Source organism: Salminus brasiliensis, chromosome 8 (assembly GCF_030463535.1).
Source record: "Salminus brasiliensis chromosome 8, fSalBra1.hap2, whole genome shotgun sequence".
NCBI classification, from domain to species: Eukaryota; Metazoa; Chordata; class Actinopteri; order Characiformes; family Bryconidae; genus Salminus; species Salminus brasiliensis.
The window spans coordinates 25,552,680-25,575,032 of NC_132885.1; the positions used below are offsets into that span (position 1 = coordinate 25,552,680).

At 42.0% G+C, this 22,353-nt stretch overlaps 1 protein-coding gene across 3 annotated transcripts in view; it reads left to right on the forward strand.

Annotated features, from left to right (window-relative positions):
* tbc1d4 (TBC1 domain family, member 4) overlaps positions 1 to 22,353 on the forward strand; it is a 43,830-nt gene continuing 21,477 nt past the window's right edge. For 2 of the 3 annotated variants that reach the window (XM_072686266.1, XM_072686267.1), the window contains exons 1-9: positions 1 to 1,116; positions 11,954 to 12,541; positions 14,344 to 14,433; positions 14,813 to 14,917; positions 16,112 to 16,244; positions 16,346 to 16,437; positions 16,530 to 16,643; positions 18,499 to 18,612; positions 19,304 to 19,354. In XM_072686266.1, coding sequence (XP_072542367.1) covers positions 649 to 1,116; positions 11,954 to 12,541; positions 14,344 to 14,433; positions 14,813 to 14,917; positions 16,112 to 16,244; positions 16,346 to 16,437; positions 16,530 to 16,643; positions 18,499 to 18,612; positions 19,304 to 19,354 — 1,755 coding nt within the window. In that variant the 5' untranslated portion in view covers positions 1 to 648. The remainder of the gene's footprint in view (positions 1,117 to 11,953; positions 12,542 to 14,343; positions 14,434 to 14,812; positions 14,918 to 16,111; positions 16,245 to 16,345; positions 16,438 to 16,529; positions 16,644 to 18,498; positions 18,613 to 19,303; positions 19,355 to 22,353) is intronic. The other variant, XM_072686268.1, reaches the window with a different exon arrangement.

Genomic DNA, 22,353 nt, shown 5'->3' on the forward strand with positions numbered 1-22,353 from the left:
GACGGGGCAGGGCTGTTGTCAGAAACGGCCGAGCATGAGAATGAGCTACAGAGGGAAGAGTGAGAAGAGGCAATGGTGGCTTTAGAGGGCAGAGGCTGTTTTACAGGGTAACTCGCCTGTCAGCTCCGTCCACAGCTGTGTGTGAGAGAAAGAGCAGAGGACTGGAGACTCCTCCGTGCTCCTCCGTCTCTCTCCTTCTCTCTCTGTGTGAGCGTGCGGGAGTGCGTGTTTACACCCTCGCGCCTCAGACGCCACGTTGTGGTGCCTCACTGACTTGAGGCATTGATCTGGAGCTGCAGACCTCCTGAATGGATGCTTTTTTACTCGGTCGAGCGTCTCTGGAGAAAGACAGAAACGACCACAGCTTGATGGGAGCAGCTCATTTCTTTCTCCTTTGTGCTGCAGCCGTCTTAGAGTAACTTTCCCCCACTCTCCTGCACCTCCTTAACCAAAGACTGAGTGAAGCGAGGAGGAGCTGAGCGCCAGGGAAGACAAGCAGCCAGGCTAACCTCGACCTCCACATGCTGAGGTGTAGCCGTGCTGAAACTCAGCCGAGTGAGGAAGAGGAGTAGCACAGCAGCCCCGGGGGGAGGTTTAGCTACTTCTTCCTCTTTGTCCTCCTCGACCCGAGAAGAAGAAGGAGAAGAGATGGAGGGACAGGATAATATCAACAAAGGGAGCAGCACCAGCACCACCACCACCAGCACCACCACCAGCACCACCAGCACCAGTAGCAGCAGCAGCAGCAGTAGTCCAAAGCCCGAAAAGTGCTTCTCTCTGTGGTACCTGGGCTGGAGCTCTCTGGACAGGAGGACCACTCTGCCCATGCTGCCGTGGCTGGTGGCTGAGATCCGCAGGCGAGGCGAGAGGACCGACCCCGGTTCCGCTCAGGCCCGCCAGGTCCAGCTGTGTCTCTCACCCCCTGTTATCCGCTGTGTTCCGGCCAACAGCAGCAACACGTCCGTCTTCATATTCGAGCACAAGGCGCAGTTCATCTCGAGGTTCATCCACAACAGCCATGACCTCAGCTACTTCGCCTACCTCATCCGCAGCCAGCCTGAAGACCCCGAGTCCGAGATGGCCTGCCATGTGTTCAAGGCTGGAGAGCCCAATCAGGTATGTGCATGACACACACACACACACACACAAGTAAGTCTGGTGACTGTTCTCTACATTGTGTCCAAATGTCCTGATGAATGAGCCAATAGAAATGCTCCAAATCCTTTACATTGACCTCCATTGAAAGTCAGTTCAGGGATCACTTCAGAAGTAGTGTCCAGTTTGCTTAAGGAACCAATAAGAAATGATCGCAATGCTGGTGACCAGTTCTGGTTCTGGTTCTTCAACAAAGCAAGACTTCTCTTTTAGCTGGATAACTTCCAACCCTGACTCTGAAGTCAGATCTGACTCCTTCAGTTTAGCTTTGTGGGACATTATGGCCTAAAACTGTTATGTCTCTCATACAACACTATCATGTAGGGCAGCAATAGCCTATATGCCTATAAGTGTTGGATGTAATCAGTGTCCTCTCACTACATGAATGCCCAGCATTCATTGCATAAACAAACCTTTGGGAAGCCCCCTCCCTCACACATTTCTCAGTTTTGACCAGAGTGTCCCTTTAAGCTATTCAGCTCACTGACATAGCCTTTGCAGCTTTGCCAAATACCCCACTGCAGTGCCCCCTGTCTTCCCTCCACTCCTTTAACCCTGATCGACTTTATCTCAATGAGGGGCTGTTATTGAGTTGATTAGTGATTAGTTGTCAAGAATATGACCACTGTCTTGCTTCTTCCACCACACTGCATGACTGACCGCTGTTAGACAGGAGAGTACATACGCAAATATAAGGGGCCGTCCCTGAATGAAGAAGTAGTAAATGTTTCACGTGTAATTCACAGGTCAACAACCCTGCTCCGCACACACACACAAACACACTCACTCTATTGTATTACTATATTACTATTGTATGCCTCCGTCATGCTGAGCTGGTGTACATATCCAGACTTATTGATTATAGGGTTGCCATAATGTGACACGTTACGTCATGCCGTCTGTGTGGTGGTTTATGGATTTTTTTTTATAGTCCATGCAGGATTGTAATGTGCAGCTCTACCAAAGAAGAGCGTGCAGCACATGAGGCATGAAAAGATCTGCATAATGTTTGCAGCAAAGGGCCATCCTGTTCTTTTTGTTTCCTGTGGTGCAAATACACTTTTATGATCTGGCTTCTGGTTTGATCTGATGCTGTTTGAAAGATTTGAGGGACTGTATTGTATGTTCAGTTCCAGATGAGGTGCATTCGAAAAGTTTGCAGATTACCCTACATTCCTTAACACTGTACAGGACTCATAATGTCCGATCACATAAGGTGGCTTTAGGCACATGTCTGAATCCAGCTGGTTTTATTGGAGAGCACTGCTTATGTTTCTCATACACGCATCGCTTCCTAGTTTTTGACACAAAGCACTTCTTAAATATAGATCCAGTTCCAGGCCATTTATAACCAGCTATGATTATGTTAGGAACCACTGTGACCCTCTTTATGAACAGGTAATTCCCATAATGCTTCCCTTTGTAAGCTGTGAACACTTTTCTTTTTGACCTGCAAGATGTTAATAGCTAGTCTTAGTTGCTGGCTTCAAGGACAAACCAAGAGTTCTGGTGAGCAAGGCTGTGCTGAGCACATGGCTGGTGTGTCTGAGTGAAGTTGATTGGTGTGTGTGAAAGCGAGTGAGGGCGAAGCTCTGTTCCTGGAGTGAAGCGTGGCAATAGTGCACGCAGCACTCTAAAAAGGCAACACGAGCACCTCATGGCTGCGTTGTTATGCAAGAAAAACTGGCTGGATAGCAACACGTGCCAGATGGACCATGAGGAATTTCTCCTCACCCATGTCTCACTCTCCCCTTTCTCAAACTACTACTGAACAACATTGAATCCACTGTTAAGATCTGTAATTTGCCCTGTAGGAACTCTTGCTGTTTTCCAGGGGGTTGAAGATCCACAATATTCAGTATTCCATTTGATGAGGTGGCGTCTGGTTACGATCTATTGATTCTGTGCGGGACAAATAAGTAGTGCCTTGTGTTCAGGTCTTATGTTAAGAGGTTTGGTCTGTGCTCAGTGTTTACATGCATGCTCTCTAGGCGAACAACAATGTACAGTTATCAGGTTCTAGATAGTGTGCCATAAAAGGCATTTATTGAGCATTTTCAGTTTTTCTTTATTGTATAAAAATTAAGTATAAAACTTATTATGGCCCATTTTTAATTGTACTATTATTGTGAACAGCTTGATGAGCTCTGCTCTGGTTGGCTTGTATATGGCACTGCAGCAGCTCACAGGAGCCATGTAGCGTAGTTTTTTTTACAAGACTATAACAAGAACAACATTTCAGAGGCTAAACAGACTGAAACTGATATCTTGTCCTGCGTTGTGCAGATAGCTAGCCGAACAGATGATAAAGCTGGTCAGCTAGAGTTACCTTTTAGCCTAGCATGAATACATGTTAATTTCCCCAGATTTGGCTTTGTCATGCCCCACTTTTGAGTTCCCCTTCTGCGGATTCTGGCACAGGCAAAGCTGCGGTCATGAGGCCTGGTTTATGAACGTTTTCCTGATATCTAGCAGAGTCTGGAGGTAATGTGCATGCTCTCACTGATGCACAGTAGTGGCAAAGATGGTCACAGAAAGCTGACTACAAGCATTAACCACCATATTCACCTGAAGTGATTGAGCTCTCCTTATTCAGCTATACCAAGATATATACAGTTTTCCATTTTAGGGCACCTTTAAATGACTGGGAAAGCATCACACTGAGCACTCAACCAGTGAAGGTGCTTTTGTATATCAAGTAACTGCCCATTAACAAAATAAAACCCTTTTTAATTATAATAATTATTATAAAATATAGTTTCTGATTCTTTTAAAGGATGCAACCAGATATCTTGTTGACGGTCCACAAAAGATTCTTCATTTTAATACACTTGCTGTCTTACTTTACTCTTACCACCAAAAACCTAGGAATCCGCTACAGTTTAGGCTGGCGGCTCTCATAAAACTGGTCTGAAGGAACTCATTGTTTCCTGAGGTAAAAAAAACAAAGCAACGTCTCTCCAGAGCAGTTATTAGTTGGAAAGCATTTTTTCTGTTTTGAGCTGTGTGCATTGAGTTATGCAATCTGAACCGATTAAAATAGAACGATAAGCATCAAATCATTTTAAAGGCCGCATTTGTATTCCCGGAGTGAGTAAACTTCATTGCCGTACCCAAAGAAGAAAGCAGTGCTTGACTTGGAAAATATTTGGAATGCTTGAGAGTCCTTCAGCTGCCTTTTCGTAATTCATTTTAAATGATTTAAGATGAGTCAGAGCTAGGTGACCACTTAAGCAGACTCGACTGTTATATCGTTATGTAAAAGTCTGCAGCACATTGCTTTGGAATGGGATGGAAAAAGACAGAGCTGCATAGGATAGGCAATGATGTACTTGTATTGCATTCAGATTGCAAAATATTGCAGTATTATCCCAGTATTACCTGGGACTTCATAATATGATAAAGAGGGCTAAAAACAACCAATTAAATGTGTGCATCAAAACTCCCTTATTTGTTGCTATTGTTGATATTCATTGCATTGTTGCTATGTTTTAATAAATGGAAAAATCAAATAAAATTATTCTGTACTAATTCTGGCATATACAGAACACTTGGACACAGGGACTGACAATAACACCACATGACTATGTGCCCACCAAGAGTCACATGATTGAAAAAATACAAAATAGAGCTGAAACTTAACATGCATATTTTTATACAATAACAAAACAGAAATCATTTAGTGTTCACATAAACCTAAAATCATTAGCTCAATTAAAATGAATTAATAATAAAACTAGGATGCCAAAATTAATCATCATAATAAACAATAAAAGGCCCATTATATGAGCTTAGAGTGCATGACTGGTAGAGTATATGAAAGGCTTGCATTATTTGGACCAAAATAAAGCTTTGTTGGATTACAGTATCTTTATTCATCCGATCCGCCTCAGAAGCACTCATCTGGAAGTGTGGTTGGTCGAGATATTCAGTGAAATATCTCACTGGGGCTTAATAAGTCACGATCTAATTCTATTGGCAGCTCCTTGAGTGCATGGTCTAAATGCATTTAGCATAAAATGTACTTTTATGTGTTTAGCTTTACCCAGATTTTCAGATTTAAGGTAGTTGTCCTACTGTCTGTAAAAATAGACCACAAAGGCTGTGTTTTGTGCCAGTCTGAGTCATGTCTGGACAGTGACCCTTAGCATGGATTTCAGCCTGTCCACCATGTGGTTGGGACCTGCACCAAGCCCAGAAACATGAGACTTGGACTACAATGGGGAACCAACATGGAATTAAGTTATGATCCCTGCCCCAGTCACCAAACGCCAGCTGTTACTGCTCTGAGAGATGGTGACAGATGTTTTGCCCAACTAACTTTCAAACTTTTAGGCAGGAAATAAAGGACTAGTTCAGCGAAAGCACAAATGAATGTGATTTATCACTAACCCCAGATGCAGTCACTCAGCCAAAATATGTTTGGTATGTGATGTGTGTTTTCTTTAGGGGGGATTGCTTGGCTAACGTTGCTAACAAACATTAACCATAGCTTTGTGAGATTTTGAATAAATAAGGATTTAATTGGGTGACAGTCTATGTAAACCGATAAAGCAGTTCAGTAAAAAGAATAGAGCTTTTTTCAAAATGGCTGCTCCACCATTCAGACTTGTGGAGTAGTAGCCCTCTATCTTACACCCTGTACAAGGTGCAGCACTCATTGCTATCTTACAGCCCGCCAGTGTAGCTATTTAAAACAACGCCTTCCGTCTCCATTGTTTTAAATAGCTACAGTGCTTGCGAATATATCTACGCTGATAGGTGTGGTGGTCTCTAAATAAGGTGTGTTCCAGTAAATTTATGGCGTATTACTATCTTGGCAACAGAAAACACAGGTGCGCCACTGACTGAAAACAACCTAGGCAGACGTCAACAGTCAGACGATCATTGCTGTCTTGGCAGTGAATTGTCAACACAGGCGCGTGCCCACTGCGGGTACACGCCTGCTTGTTACACACATGGACATGCAGCAGTGCACAAACCCATAGCTCGTGAAAGGTTGGCAGCTATGCAAACTTTTACATCAACTATAAACAGAAAATAATATAATATAATATCACACAATACTTTTCCCATTGTTATGATAGCAAAGACACACTGACACACCCTAAATCAAGCTGCGCGGTTGACGGCTTGTGTAAAGATTGCTAAAATAAAGCCCATACTGTGTCCTAAACCACCTAGATTTGTCATGAAAATCCGGAAGCCAAAATGTTTTGGGGCTTGTATTTATTGGAGATGAGATTGGAGAAAGTCTAAGTGCAATATTTTTTAGCAATGTTAGCCTAGCAGCTCCCATTTTTTACTTAAGAAGCAACATGTCTTGGCTGGGGGATCACTGCATCCCGGGTAAAGAAATCAATCATTTTTTGTCTGTTTTCATTTTTCACCTTTATGTGTCTTTATGTGATTGCTGCTCAGTCATTTCTCATCTGCCATAGTTCTCAAAGCCCACACTGTGAATGGCAGCCCCCTGCTGTGGTTGCTTGCAGTAATGGCAGATTTGTCCACTTTGTTGGCAAACAAATCTACAAATATGTGGAAAAAACATTATGTAAAAACTAGACATACTGTCCTCCAGACAGTAGCCAGAGGGCAATGTGTGCACACTGTTTTGCATGTTTAACCAGACTGATTCAAACAGTTTGTGGTGAGCACTGGGGTTTGATTCTGGACTGATTTGTTTTGTTTGGTAGCTGACTTTAAGAAAATGTAACAAATTGATGTCGTTCCAATCCGGTCTTGCTATTAGCCGCCAAGGCAGCCAAGACCCTGAGAGAGCACAACTGGTCTTGCTCTCTCCTGGGTGAGTAGATCCCCCCACACACACACACATCACTTGGTTTGGTTGTAGGCTGATGCGTTGGTGCTGAATATGTCTTTAAAAAAATCATGTGTTTAATGTCACTTCTACAAAAATGTGATTTTAAGATAACCTATTTTATACTTTTATACTTAAATGCACTGTTAAACATGTAGTAAAACGTGAATACCATGCATATGAATACCGCGCATATGTAGTATTTACGTAATAGTTTCGTTTCTAGAGTAAAGATGTGAGCGTGTGCTTCCCCACATGGTTTTGGTGGCAAAAACAGCAGCAAATGGACAAAAAAGTGGAGGAAAAATGTCTCAAACGCTGTCAAAGCACTAGAACCAGTGATACTATGTTACGTTTTCCACTGCAGTTAGTTCTACACTGCAGACCCTAAGCTGTTCTCTTACTGTCGGAAAAATAGGGTCTTGAAGGTGCCCGAAAGTGCTCTAAAAGAAAGGTTAAAAAACAAAGGATCGGGTCTAAATCAGCCTTAAATAGCCGATAAACAATCCATCAAAAATGCAATTGGAAGGGATCAGGACATCCCTACATCCCTGCTTTTATCTTTTCCAGCCTTAAACAGGATGTTGGTGCAGGAACTGCCTTGACCTTTTTGGATACCAGCGAGGCACATTGTTTATGGCTTTACTGCAAGTCTCTCAAGTGTCGTTTTCAGATGCAGTAGTCTGTTCATTACTTTGCATTCAGGCTAGAAGGGAATCAGTTAAGTTCAGTTAATTCTCCCCTAAACCTGTTGGTTGCTGATAATAAGAACAAGAGTTGCATGTAGCCGTTTTTGTTTTTCAGCCGTCTGTGATGTCAGAGATTTGCTGGAAATCTTCGTGTATTCTTTGGATATGGGTCAGCTATCAGTTAAAAACAAGCTGCCGCACCCTTTCTCTTGCTTCCACAAGTCGGCTCCTTTTCGAGGCATGTCAGATGGTGTTTGCTTTTTTTTTTTTTCTTCTTCAACCTGACCTCAGGGAAGCTTTTGTATCAGATTTCTTTCCCTGCAAGTTCACTTCAAGCAAGGCCTAAGTAGTTCACTGATTAAGACCTATCTGTGATAGATGTGTGCAGTCTCGTTTTTAGGATCAGCAAAATAAACAAAATAGTTGGGGGGCGGCAATTTTGATCTTTTATTAGAGAGACATGCTGTAATAGATGTAGTTACTAATTCTGTAATACCTCAGAAGAATTGCCTTTTGGAGATGTGGTTAGTGGTTATCATGTGGGCATGGTTCTATGCTTCTGGATGGCTGTCATGGTTCCTCAGGTCATGCCACTGCAAATGAGATCCTGTAACCTATAAGGCTAAATAGCTTTTTATGAATATAAATACTTTAGTCTACAGCATCTTATCTTCAGCAGCGATATGAGAGTGTGCACAGCGTGGAGTTATGTTTGGTTTACTCGGTATTGCTGCCTTGAACAAGTAATCCATTTGACCTTGGTGTCAACTGAAGCCTTGTGTTTTTGAACTCCAAGCGCTCAGTCGCCGTTGCAGTATGGCTGTATTTTCCTGGCTGACGCATTTAGAGCAAGGGCTGATGCTGCTGCGTTCATTGAGGTTTCCAATTCAATGCCTCTCATTTAAACATAATGAATTAAACATTTGTTTAATCATAGTCCTAACTCCACCTAATCCAGTCATTACTTTCAGAAAAATTTAATTAGCTGACTGAGGCAAGTTAGATTTGAGTTGGATGTGAAACATGCAGAAAGATAGATCTCTAAGAGGAGGGTTGATGACCAATGCCATACAGTATTTCATAATGTGCCCAGTGTGTTTTACACTAATTGTGCTCTTAGTTCTTGCTGTGGCAAAACAAGACTGAAGCAGCTGGATTTCCAATGAAAAGCATGGAACAACATTTTTATCCGTGTTTAGTTTTCCTCATCGTTTGAACCCTGTAGCTGATCTGTACACTGCGGTAAGAATAAGCTCTTATTTTACATTTACTTTCTTTCAAAGTTCAAAGTCACCATTTTGAAGATGTTGGACATGTTAGACATGTTTTTCATTGGGCAGTGACTATATATACATTTAATTTCACACAAACTGTGAATGTTATTTCTCTGACTTTTGTAGTTGTCTTTTTTTGATTCGTTTTATATTGTTTTAAACACATTTATCAACAGGGGTGGGGAAGGGTAGGGGAAGGGCCAAAGGGAGGGATAAGCGAGGGAGTGGCAGGTCGGTTATATACATTATTAGGAGAACACGCACCATAATCAGTACACAGATGAAAACGTGAAAACGATCCGAAACAAACTATCAAACATTAGAGAACATAGATGAATACTAATTTGTAATTGTCGAAGTCCAGAGGTGTGAAATTGTTTTATTGGTAGCTGTAAAACCTGCTATTAACAATCTTTACTTTAATATTTAATTTAAAATGTAGTTTTTCTGGTCGTCATTTAGATTTTTGTGTGTATACACATATACACACACAAAAATCTAAATGACGACCAGAAAAACTACATTTTAAATTAAATCTATATATATATATATATATATATATATATATATATATATATATATATATATATGTTTTTTTAAATAAGGCAATGAAAACTATTCTTTATTAGGAGTGTAATGGTACGGTTACTGTACAGTGCATGCAGTCATAAGGAGAATATATAGTAGCCTATGTGCAAGGATTGAGGAACGCAGTGCAGAACTACATTTCACAACCTTAGTGTTCCACCTGGGAACCTTAAACAACTTGACATAGTAAGCTGAGTGCAAATGACACTAAAAGCTAGTACACCTGGGTCTAAGCTTGAGTCTAAGCTTGAGTGTGTAAATATAGCCTAAGTGAAACAGACCGCAACACTCCTAATGTTTCACATTTCAAAGTTTAATTAGTTTTATTATTCATTATAAATGAGACTCCCATATCCACCATTAGTGTTGGACACAGATGGAATTCGGCCACACAGTGACGGTGAGCGCACTACCTGGAGCGGTGGACAGCCATCGCTGCGGGGCCTGGGGAGCAGAGAGGGTGAAGAGCCTTGCTCAAGGGCCCAATAGTTGCAGCTTGCCGAGCCCAAGTATCGAACCCACAACCCTGTCCTCAATAGCCCTGTGCTCTAACCGCTGAGCCACCACTGCATTTGTTTGCTTTTTATTCGCTCTACATGAAAGTATGACCTACATGCAAGGGTGTGTTCAGTGTTTACATTTTACTTGCTTAATACACTACAGGCTGCACCTCAGCAAGGGCTATACGGCACTGTGGAGAACACCCTGCAACTTGCAAAAAAGAATTAAAGCCATTCGTATTTGTGGAATTTCGTTCTTTTACTGTTGAACTGATCTCCTAACGAACCGTCAGCAGGATAAACCCTTGATGTCGGAAGTGAATTATTAGAGAAATGCATGATCAGATGACCAACAACAAACATTGCACTTGACCCAACTTTAATCAGCTGTTCTCTCACACCCCTTATATTGGAACACATGAATAATAGGAAAGCCTCCTCCTACTGGACATCATGCACTTTTATGAGTGTGTCAACTGTGGGACCTGTATCCACTCTGTGAGCTATTCTGGTGTCTATTTAGTGTGGCTACCACTTATTTATATCACCCCTGAGCCTCCCTGGTGCCTGGCCTACTTCTGTCACCAGGCACTGTTTGTCTTCTCCCTGCAAGAGCTGTCTTGCTAATGTAATTCTGTTTTATTTAGTTTTTCTGAAAAGCCTTGTATGTACTTGACTTCGAGTGAAGTGACAGGAACTTTCCAGGCCTTTGAAAGACGGCAGTGCTGTCTAAAAACGCGGTAGCTATTCACACCGCCTCACTAGAGTGAGTCTGTCTGATGCCCTTATGCTGAACAGGGAAAAGCTGACTTTGGCTCCCAGGAATGTCTTGGCTCCCTGCTCTCAGATTTATGTGAATATTGCATGCTTGCACCAGTACTGGGCACAGCAGGTCTTCAGAGACAAAGGGCACCTTACCAGTCTTTTAAGACTGTAAATTTAAAGTCCTGAGTCGGGATTAGTGCACAGTTTTATCTTAACTTGCACAAAGAGAGAGGATAGACAATGGTGGCTCTGGCTGCTTGTAGAGTATACGTCAATGTAAGTACTGTTATACTGATGTGATATAAGGGCTGTCTGTAATTGATGTTATATTAAATTGTATTCACTGCAGTTTCATGACTCTTAGAAAGGCTTTACTGAGTGTTAATTTTGGCGAAATACAGGCTTTTGTTAAGATTACTATGTGTGTGTGACTATTATTTTATTGTTATCCAGTTTCTGTTCTTCTTTTTCTTCTTTTTCTTCTTCTTCTTATTGTTATTATTGGTTTCCTGCTGTACTGTTGCTTCGTAACCAGTCATGCACTTTTGGAGATCTTGACACTATTCCAACTGTTCGCTCCGATTGTGTGATTCTGGCTTGTATACACCTTTTTTCAAGTGTAGTTTCAACAAAATACTGGCAACATCCAACCATCAACATGGGGTACCACAGCAACCACTTGGCAACACCTGAGTAATCACCTGAGACCCCTATCTGGCAGCCATCTGGAAAACCATAACACATAACACTCTTGTAAAAACTAAGCAACACCTTACGAACCACCTGAAATACTGTATCAGTCACCTTGCAACACCATAGCAACCACCTAGCATCACCATAGCCACCAGTTGGGATACCATAGCACCTGGGGTTCCATAGCAACCACCTTAGCAATCACTTAGCAACCACCTTAGTAATCACTTAAGCTATGCAACCATTCAGAGTTTCCTTCAGGAAATTTACATTTCTAGTTATTATTGTGATAATTAAAAATATACTGATATTGTTTTCAGGTGGTATATTGCCCCGAGCATGTCCTGTTTAACAACTTCACTGAGAACACAAATGAAAATGATACCATGTCTAGTCTTTCTGAGCTATTCATGCAAAGCATGGACAAGTTTGAATTTTAGCCCTGAAGACTGTTCCTTTTACCTGCAGGTACCTGAAGTCATCAGCAGCATCAGACAGGCCTCTAAAGTTGCACTTAAGGAGGACAGCAAACCCAAGCAGGAGGGAGAAGAACCTTTCTACAACTCTCAGAAGTTTGAGGTGCTTTACTGTGGCAAAGTGATGGTCGCTCACAAAAAGGCCCCCTCCACCCTCATCGACGACTGCATAGACAAGTTCCGGCAGCATGAGGTGGAGCGCAAGCGCCAGCGTCTGCTAAATGGTCAGCGTGGCTCCTCGGAGAGCGTAGAGTTCATCGTTGGGGACGACCCGCTAAGTGCCTCGCTCATTAACGAGGCAGAGCCGGAAGCTGGGGAACAGGCCAGGGTGAGTAACGGGAAGCTGGGCGGCAGCCCCAGCGTGGGCAGCCTCCGTGGAGCTTTCCCTGAGTGTATTCTGGAGGATTCAGGCTTCGAGGAGCAGCAGGAGTTCCGCACGCGCTGCAGCAGCCTGGCTGGCGGCTTGCAGAGCAGATCGGTACAAGCAGGAGCCAAGGGGCCTACGCGCAGGAGACATGCCAGCGCACCCAACAATGTCCAGCCCTCAGATGCTGACAAGAACCGCACCATGCTCTTCCAGGTATGAGCACACAGAGGGACATGCACAAATCTATAAGTTATCAATAAATTCAACTGCTTCTCTTTATATGCTGCTTTTGGCATCACGTCTACCTTAAACAAAATATATTTTAGCTTCAACCAAATTGTAGTTAATTAGTCTAGACATGTTGGGGTTTTGCCTGCTTCTTAAAGAGTGGTTTTTACGCTTGTCAGCTTTGGTTTGTGATTTCTAAATGAACTCTTGTTCACTTGAAGTTTGAACAGAATACAAAGCAAAGGCATCTAAACGAACCATATGCAGAGTTGTGCACAGGCAAAGGTTCACTTGCTCTCACTTGTTCCACCAACGTCATACCGTCCGAATCTGCCCGTTTTATCACAGGAGAGTCTCCGTGCAGACCTGCCCATGTTTCTGTGCTTTAACCTCCTCTGTCTGACCCTTTTGTGTAGCAGGGCTGTGTCCCAAACCACACAAAACCACACTAAAGTGTTTCAGGGTTGCTAGAATGGCAAACCAAAACACCTTTGGTGGTGCACTGTTCTACTGTGCAGGGATACCTGCCCAAATGTGACCTTCATGGAAGAGTCATCAGAAGAAAATTTCAGTTTCAGAAAGATTCAGCTTCAGAAGTTTTCAGGGGGACATCTAAACAAGTCTGATGCCTTGGGGAAACAAGTGTAGTTACAATAATTTTTTTTGTGGCTGCAAAAAGTAAAGGTATGTTTGAAGAAAGGGGTGCAGAATTTCATGAAAAGAACAGCTCTTCAGCTCTTAAGCACGGGGGTAGATTTATCATGCTTTGGGCTACTTTGGCAGCCAGTGGCACAGGGAACATTTCATTAGTAGAGGGAATAATGGATTTCATTAAATACCTGCACATTTTAGAAGCTGACATCACACTGTCCTTGAAAAAAGCTAAAGCTTAAAATAGCTACTAGATGATCCTAAACACACCTCAATATCCACAAGAGATGCAAGGCTTGTTTTGCTCTCCCTTGATTTAAATAAGCTTAAAATATTAAAGAAATGTAATATTTTTTGTAATTGGATATTTTGACCGGTGATGCCGAAATGTTTGCACACCACTGTCCCCTCAATATGCGCTCGAATGAATGGGCTTTTTTTTTTTGAAGAGCTTATGCACATATGAATGTGCATTGTTACATTGTCCCTAGTGGACATGCTTGCAAGCTGTGTGTATGGTGCTGACATTACCATATTAACATTAAAACGTGAACACAAGACAGGTATTTAGATGCTCCTTAATTTTACTTAAAATGTACATTATATTAAAAAAAAAACTGCAATTAAATTATTCATTTTTTTACAACCACTTAGACTATATTTGGGATATGAAGAGTGAATTGTATCCATATAATTTCTCACCAATCTGCTTCTTTAATGAAATATGTAGCCAAATAGGCAATACCTGTTATTCAGCTTATTCCAGCGAGCTAACTGAATTTAGTTGGCACTTTTATTGAATCACTTTATAATGTGAGAAAGCTGTCAGTTTCAAAATCTGCCCTTTCTTTTATAGCCTCCTGCTGCCTTGGTGATTATCACGTTTCTCAGCAATTATCATTCACCTTAGCTAAACAGTGACTGAACCGTTCTTCAGGTGGCCACCCGGGGTTTTTTCCCCTGAAAAGCAGCCACTAAAGATTCTCTTAAATCAGTTCTAGGAAGTTGTTTGTGTGACTGCTTGTGTTAATTTTCTAGCTTTCTGTTATACAATAAGAATCGGAAGAAGTTGTGTTTATGTTTTGTTGATTATGTCCCTTCCTCCTGGATGAATGAAAGGTGACTTTTGGTTTCAGGTGGGACGGTTTGAGGTGAACCTCATCAGCCCTGACAGCAAGACGGTAGTGCTGGAGAAGAATTTCAAAGATATCTCATCCTGCTCTCAGGTTTGTGGCCTGGGATTTGTCCCAAGGGTTTGTTTACTTGCAGGCAGATCTTATCGTCCGTCTCAGGTTCAATGTCAAAGCACTTTCTCAGTGTGTGCTGGTGCATTTTCAGGTTTGAGAGTGTTGTTTATACTGGCTGTAATACACTGTCAAACCTAATTTACTGCATTTATATTCGGTGTTATTGCATGGCTTGTTACCAGCAATATGCTGGGAACCTTTTAAAGCATCCGTGTCTGTAGCTCAGCCTGGCCAGCTTCCGTCACATTTCAGCTGAATGACTTGGCTTATTGCAGTGATTTGTTTTCTTTGCATTTTAGCATTATAATTCTTATTATAATTCTATAATTCTCAATTTGTTGTCACATGTGACTCCCAGGGACTGAAACAGACAGATCACTTCGGCTTCATCTGTAGAGAGGCGGTGGAGTCTGGGCCCAACCAGTACGTGTGTTATGTGTTCCAGTGTGCCAGCGAATCTCTGGTAAGCAGCTCAACGCCACCTTCTATCCTTCCTCCGCCACATGCACACACACACCACTAATCCATTATTTATTATCGGGTGGAGAGAGAGAACAATGACTGTGCCCTGCCCATGGTGTGAACATAATCTTTGACACACTTCTGGCTGCAGACAGCAGGGATCCACAGGCTGCAAAGATCCACATGGATGGTGTTGAAAAGGGTTCAGATCTGCGTTGTTGCTTTAAGCCATTATGTTTCATTACCCTTATCCAAATAGCCTTCATTGACTTCAGCAAGTTAAGGCGGCACAAATCCAGATTGAATCTTCTCAACTCAGATATCAGCCACTTACACGTATACATATCTGATTCATCAATGTAAACAGTCAAATCAGTTTATATTTATTTATTTTCCCCACTCTGCATGCACATTTTACCCATCATCATCATCCAGTGTCAAGCAGCTGGCATTAAAAAGTAGTTGCAGCAATAGCTGCCAAAATACCTGGCATTTTTCACCCTCTTCCTCTAATCAGGAATAGGTAAGTGCTCTTCTTTTTTTTCTCTTCTTTTCACATATTGAGAGCCTCCCAACAATATAACAGGGGTGCCCCAGGGGCTGTTGATGCCAGAGGGGAGAGACAACTCCAGTGAGTGGTACAGAGCAATCAGTGTCCCACTTTGAATCAGTTAACCTCTATGAACACCTTTTGTCACCTAATATAATCTGAGCCACAATGTCTACTGAGCCCAAATGTCTTACTAGTGTAATCGGAGCCAGGGGTGGCTATTCCCAGTACTAGGTGATAGTCATAATATTCTGTTTATAAGCACAACAATATTAAATCTTAACGTCTAACATCTAAACAATAAACTTTTCAGAATTTATATGTGGGACACATGAGTTTATGACTAAGCCCAATGAGGTTGTACTTTAGCGTGACTAGCTCTTCCTGTGAGTTGTTTATATGCTTTTGAAGTAGAGCTATTTTACAGCCAGCCAAATGGAAAAAAAATAAAATAAATGAGTAAATTCTGAGACCTAAGCACACAATCAGTGACAAAACACTTATTTTATGGTAAAAACAGTATTGATTTTGTTTTTTTTTAACGGTCAACTTTCCACTGGCTACTTGACTACATTTGGGGTAAGATGAAAATAGGGTAAATATGATTGGTCAGTGTTCCTTTAAGGAAACTTATCTTCCTCTCAGGTGGATGAGGTGATGCTGACCCTGAAGCAGGCCTTTAGCACAGCTGCTGCTCTGCAGAGCTCAAAGACCCAGGTCAAACTGTGTGAGGCCTGTCCCATGCACAACCTGCATAAGCTCTGCGAGAGGATTGAAGGTACGGCCACTGCCTTCACCAGCACACCCTCTGTATATGCTACATTTGTTTCCTCAGTAAAATCAGCATTTCCTGATGTTTTTTCCTTTATGTGGCACTAGGTTTATACCCTCCCAGGGCTAAGCTGGCTATTCAAAAACAACTCTCCCTGCTGAGCGATAATGAACAAGCAGACATTTTTGAGCGTGTGCAGGTAAGAACAAGCAGGGGTAATTTAAAAGCAATAGAACAAAATGAATATTTGTGCTTATATATATAATTAAAAAAAAATTCTTTGCTGTGCAGAGGTTGAAACCAAGTTCCGATCAGGAGGAGAATGAGCTGGTTATTCTTCATCTCAGGCAGCTGTGTGAGACCAAGCAAAAGACCCACGCTCATATTGGAGAAGCAGCTCCTCAGGTAGTGCACACACACACTCTCCTACAGAACAATAATAAAAGGCCAATCCAGCTTGAGGCCCACCACATATCTCACCCACTCACACTGACTCACAGTAACTGGGACAGCTCGAGATGTGACCTGCTTCTAATTGTATAAGACAGCTTTTAAATGTCATCAGCGTGGATTACAGCACAGCTCCCAGTGCAGTTATGATTCTGAGACTGATCGACCTAGCACATCCTTGATGGGATTCAGGTAGCGGAGGGAAAACTAATGAATGCGTCCCTCTTCATCGGTATCTTGTCTGATGGCTTAAAGAAGAGCTGAAAGAACAAGAACAGTCAACGCTTTTTCCAAACATAGCACTGTTATTAGGCTTCAGTCCACCCACTGGGATAAAGACATACCTTTGAAAGTACTTGCAGTACTCCCAGGCTTCTGGACACAAATTTAGCTTGTTAGCTTGGGGCCAGTTAGACTGATGACACTATTTCTTTGTTGAAAAGTCCAAGTCTAGGCCTATAAAAAGTGTCCCTTACTGCACAATAGTAATTAGAATGAAGGTGTATGAACAGAAATTTCTATTTTGGGGGGCCATTTAAGGAATTTAAAGTGGGCTTGTGTAAAATAATATATAGTTACATGTAAAAGTGTGTACACCCCTGTTCAAATGGTCTCAGATCTCTGAGTCATAGTTCCTTTTGCATATGGGAATCCATTGAACAACCTAAGAACCCTGTAAACGAACTCACCAATACACCGAATTCTGACCACTTAACCTGAGGTGCTTCCAATAAAGTTTATTTGTGGTTTACTTCATGAGTTTACAAACAGCCCCGTTCTGCTTTGTGTTTCACTTGACGGTTAATGAACCACAAGGCTTCCTGTAGAAATACTGACACTACCTTCTAGAACTTGAGAGGTAAAAATAAAATCCTCGTTTGTTTGATCTTTACAGCAGGGCTGCCATATTACCATGCCATGAAAGCCCAAGTGTTGTGGGGATTTTATTTTAATTGAAGGGCAATGAGAGGCATGCCATGACCAAGTTAAACCCTTAAATACACTGCCTTGAGTGATTACTGCTTTATAAAACATCAAACAACACCATCGACAGTATAACAAAATACAGTGTACAATGTTATACAAAATAATATAGATCAAAGAGCATTTCATGTAGATATTAGCTGGTCTTTGAATAGTTTATTGGCCCTGTTGGAGTTATTTGTATCATGGATTTGATCTGTTATATGATACTTGAACAACACTAGCTGGGGAGTTCTAAAGGAGTTGTGGTGTAAACAGAAAGTGGCCTGAAATCTAATCAGTACTTAAGAGCTAACAGCTAACACATAGTTAACAAAGTTAACAAATCAAACTGTCTACAATTTTAGAGCATAACTGCTTATTTACTGAAAAAAATAAAGTGCAACATAAAATGTGTCTTTGCACATCCCACATGTTATACTTTATTTAAAAAGAATTTAAAAAGGTTCCCTTTTGGTTTGTTTACATGAACAAAACTGAATTAAATTAATTTCATCAAACTATATGTGAAAACACCTTCATTCAAATCACACTTAAATATAATATTGTCACAATTTCTGTTTATTTGCTATAGAACTAGTATAAGATGAGGATGTGGATTCACACATGCCACATTTTAGTTAGTTACGCTAATCAAGCAAATAAACAGTAATTATGTATGAAGTGTGTGTTCTCTGTGCAGAAATGTGTACTGGATTTGTTTACTTATTTCACGTTTAGAAAATTGACAGTGCGTGTAATTTGACCAGGGGTGCCCAAGCGTTTGCATACACTTGTACTTAAAACACTTTTTAATTAGCCTTCACTTATTCCCTCTCTGTAACAGAATGCTTCCAATAACACCGGCTCCGACAACTCTCCTGGACGGAATAAGCTGGACGTGCTGAAGAACAAAGCCCGCAGCTCCCTCACCAGCTCTCTGGAGAACATCTTTTCACGGGTGTGTTTGTGTGTGTTTTTGTCCACACCCGTCCCTTTCTGTATGCTTCTCATTGGTACAGAATAGGGATTGACCTATTTATCCTTGTGTGGTAGATTAATAATACCTTTGTGTACACTGTGTGTGTGTGTTTTTAATGCCTTTACCATCTGCTTTGTTATTTTCACCAATGAGTGTGTTTGTGTCAGTAAGTCAGAAAATGATCTGATCATCATATTCAGAAATATGGGTTTGTGTGTTTTCTTGCCTGTAACTGTAACTGTATTAGTGTTCGCTGCAGTAGTGGTGTCTACTCTTTAGGGAAGATGGCTTTCTACTAGATTTTAGATCCTTGCTGTGAGGTCAGGTGCTGGTGTTGATGATTAGTTCTGGATCGCAAACGCCACTCCAGCTCATCCAAAGGGCTGAAGCTCCACCAGGCCAGAGAACACGGTTCCACAGCTCCAAAGCTGTCCATTTGTCCACAAATGCAAAAAAATGATCTTTAAAGTGGCAACTTTACAGGACAAGGATAAAACCTTGGAGCCTTTTGGAGCATTTCTGTTGGTCCATTCATCATGAAATTTGAACACGGCTTACAGGACAACAGATTTACATCTGTACAGCAACTATATGTATAGAGGAATAATGCGGACACATTAAATAAGTTCTCTACAAAAATGTAAAGGTTTTCTCTCTCTCTCTCCTCTAGGGGGCTAGCCGAATGCGCATGCGCCTGGGAAGCATGGGCAGTTTTGATCGAGTGAGTATCCTCTCCTGACTTTACTCCCCCTCATGCAGAGTGTGTGAATTCCTGGAGCTCATAGTTTACTCCCAGTTCAGTCTAAGAACACTCTCTGCTGTACAGGCTGTATTTCTTTGCGGTAGATAGTAGCACTGTGTGGGATGTCTTGACAGTATTTGTTGGCAGTATCTCTTACGTCCACGTAGACGTTTCCACTAGATGTTTGCTGAGTCCTCTCTGTGCCCAGGGCCGTCTCTTTCTGGGAGCTAAATAGTCTCTGTGTCCTGTCAGTGTGAGAAATGTGAGGTAAGTGTCTGATGGGACCTCCACAGTTTTCTTTCCACGTGAATTCTCACGTGGCCCGAGTAGGCCTGTCAGTGTGAGTCCCTGTAGTTCGCACTGGAACACATAGTGCCTCTGCTATCCCACATTACAGACACTTGGGGCTGTTACTTAAGTCTCCTCCCTTGCACTGAGATCCCACCCCTGTTCTCAGGCGTGGTTGGTAGGCGAGTGTGCATGCCTTACTGAAGTCACACTCACAGGAGATTTTGTTTTGAAGAATTCTTGCTAGATTTACTGGAAATTGATTTCTTATGTACTACTGAAATAAGTAGAGGTTCTTTGTCTATAATTAAAATAGTAGGTTTGTAACCTCTTAATCTGCAAGGACCTGTATGTTGTTCTCCATGCAGAGGTCAATATATAATATAACATAAGGAACTGAATGATAAGAGGGCCCAAATATTTGTTTCAGAAGTTTTAAAACATACCATTCATTTCCAGGTCATATAGTTCTGGACATTTAGGCTAAGCTGCAAACACAAAAAAGCAGTTTTAGTGATGTCATGAAAACCAGCACGCATATCCACCTATTCAGCCTACAGCACTTTATCCCCGCCCGTTCACACTAAAGTTGTTGGGAATGCTTTAGTCTGGACTGCTTTTTGAACAAGACACAATTCAAGGCAGCCAGTCAGAACACCTCAAATGATATGCACTATATGGACTAAAGTATTGAGACACCTGCTCTCTTCCAAACTCAAAGGTATTCAAAAAGAGTTTATCCTGGAAAGAAGGCTTTTTTAATAAATTTTGGAGCATTGCTTTGAGGATTTGATTGCGATCAGCAAAAAGAACGTTAGAGAGGTCAGGATGTTTGATGATCACCACCCCACCTCATCCCAAACTTATCCCAAAAGTATTGGATGGAGCACGATAATTTGAGAGAACACAGTTCTACTGCTTCACAGCTCAATGCTGGGTGCCAATGCAGTGCCAATAGGTTCATGTTTATCTGCTCCAGAGAGTCCTATTCTATTGGCAGCGGTGTAGCAGTGTATGCACAGGTTAACATCATGTCAGCATTTTGAAAAAGCTGCGTTCTGCAGAGTAAAGGCTATATTTAAAAAAAAAAAAATGTGGCAATGTGTAGACGAGGTCTAAATCTATGGTCATTAAAAAATCAATACTAGTATTCTTTTCGGTGCATAAACCCACAGAAATACTAGAACTAGACTGCAACTAGAACAGTGTAGGATTAATAACTGTTGCCAAGATTATTTTAAAGAATAATAACATAATAATAAGACTGCGGTTAATTGCAGTAATGTGCCCCAAATGTGTTCTGCATGACTCAAGATAATCAAGAGTCCACTGCCGACATAAACTAGGCACGTTCTGTGATATCTCTGCTTCAGGCCACTGCTAAGAACGCTGCCTGTGTGTTTTCCACCATTATGTAGTTCAGATTATCAGTGTTTTTCCCAAATTTAGCCTTGGCTGTGGCCGACTGGGTGGGGAAGTTGGTGTGTGTGTAGGGGGTGGTGGTACTGGGGGAGGTTGCCTTACATAAATAGATTGAGAAAACACTGAGCGAGAGTGTTGTACAGCCGTTGCTGGTTTCCTGGCCTTGCTGAAAGCTGCGTGACGGGAGAGTATGGGTTCCGGACCCTCGGCACAGGGACAGGAAACAGAGTGAGGAAGAGGTCCAAAGTGGGCTGTTCCTATAGCCAGTGCAGTAAACATGCTCCGAATCTCCATTGTGTTCAGGTGCACTTCTACTGACTCATGTCTGTGTGATATCGCCAGTCACAGGACATGGGCCATTAGCATACAATAGATCACAGAGCATGTGTGCAGTCACGCTGCCTCCAGCCCTGCCATTTCGGACCGTGCTAGCACCCTGGGCTGCACACTGAGAGAGTGCTGAGAGAGGGCTCTGGGTGAGTGGAGACTGTTCACTTGGGTGTAGTTGCCGTTCAGTCATGGGGTTTTAAGGGTGGGGGGCTTGAGGGTGGTCACCTGTGTGTGTGCAAATAGACTGTGTGTTAGAGAATATGCGTCTGCATGAGAGAGAACTGGCTCGGAGTGAGTTATGTTACTGGTGAGAAATGGTTTGCTGGATCCTTGACAGCTGGAAGGCACAATGTGGAAGAACGTCCATATTTTATGTGATTTGATAGATATTGTGATTATGATATACCTTTCTATACATTTAAACACTCTGAATTCTTGCTGTAACACCATAACCCATCAGTAGTCCCAAATTATCTGGATCGTGTGTATGTTGTGGGGCAACCATGGCCTAATGTTGTGGGGTAGCCGTGGCCTAGTGGTTAGAGAAGCAAGCTTGAGACTGAAAGGTTAATGGCTCGACTGCAGGCAGACTAACTTGTAGAAGGTGGCTGCCTGTGTGTGCTTACTGCCCTTAACCTGCCCTTAGAGAGTGTGTGTGTGTGGGTGTGTTAACTGCCACGGATGGGTTAAATGTGAAGGCTAAATTCTGTTAACTCTAAACAATGATCTTAATCTTAATCTAGAACATTTGTCATTTTTTGGTCTCATTTGTATGTTGCAGCCCTCCTCATAGGGCTGGGTGATATGGTAAAAATATTATATCACTTTTATATAACTTTTTATGCGAAATATGAGATTTGACAGGCTAATAACATCAACGGATGTTTAATATAAACTACTGTTCAGAGACTGTCCCGTCCTGTATAGAGGGCTTCATC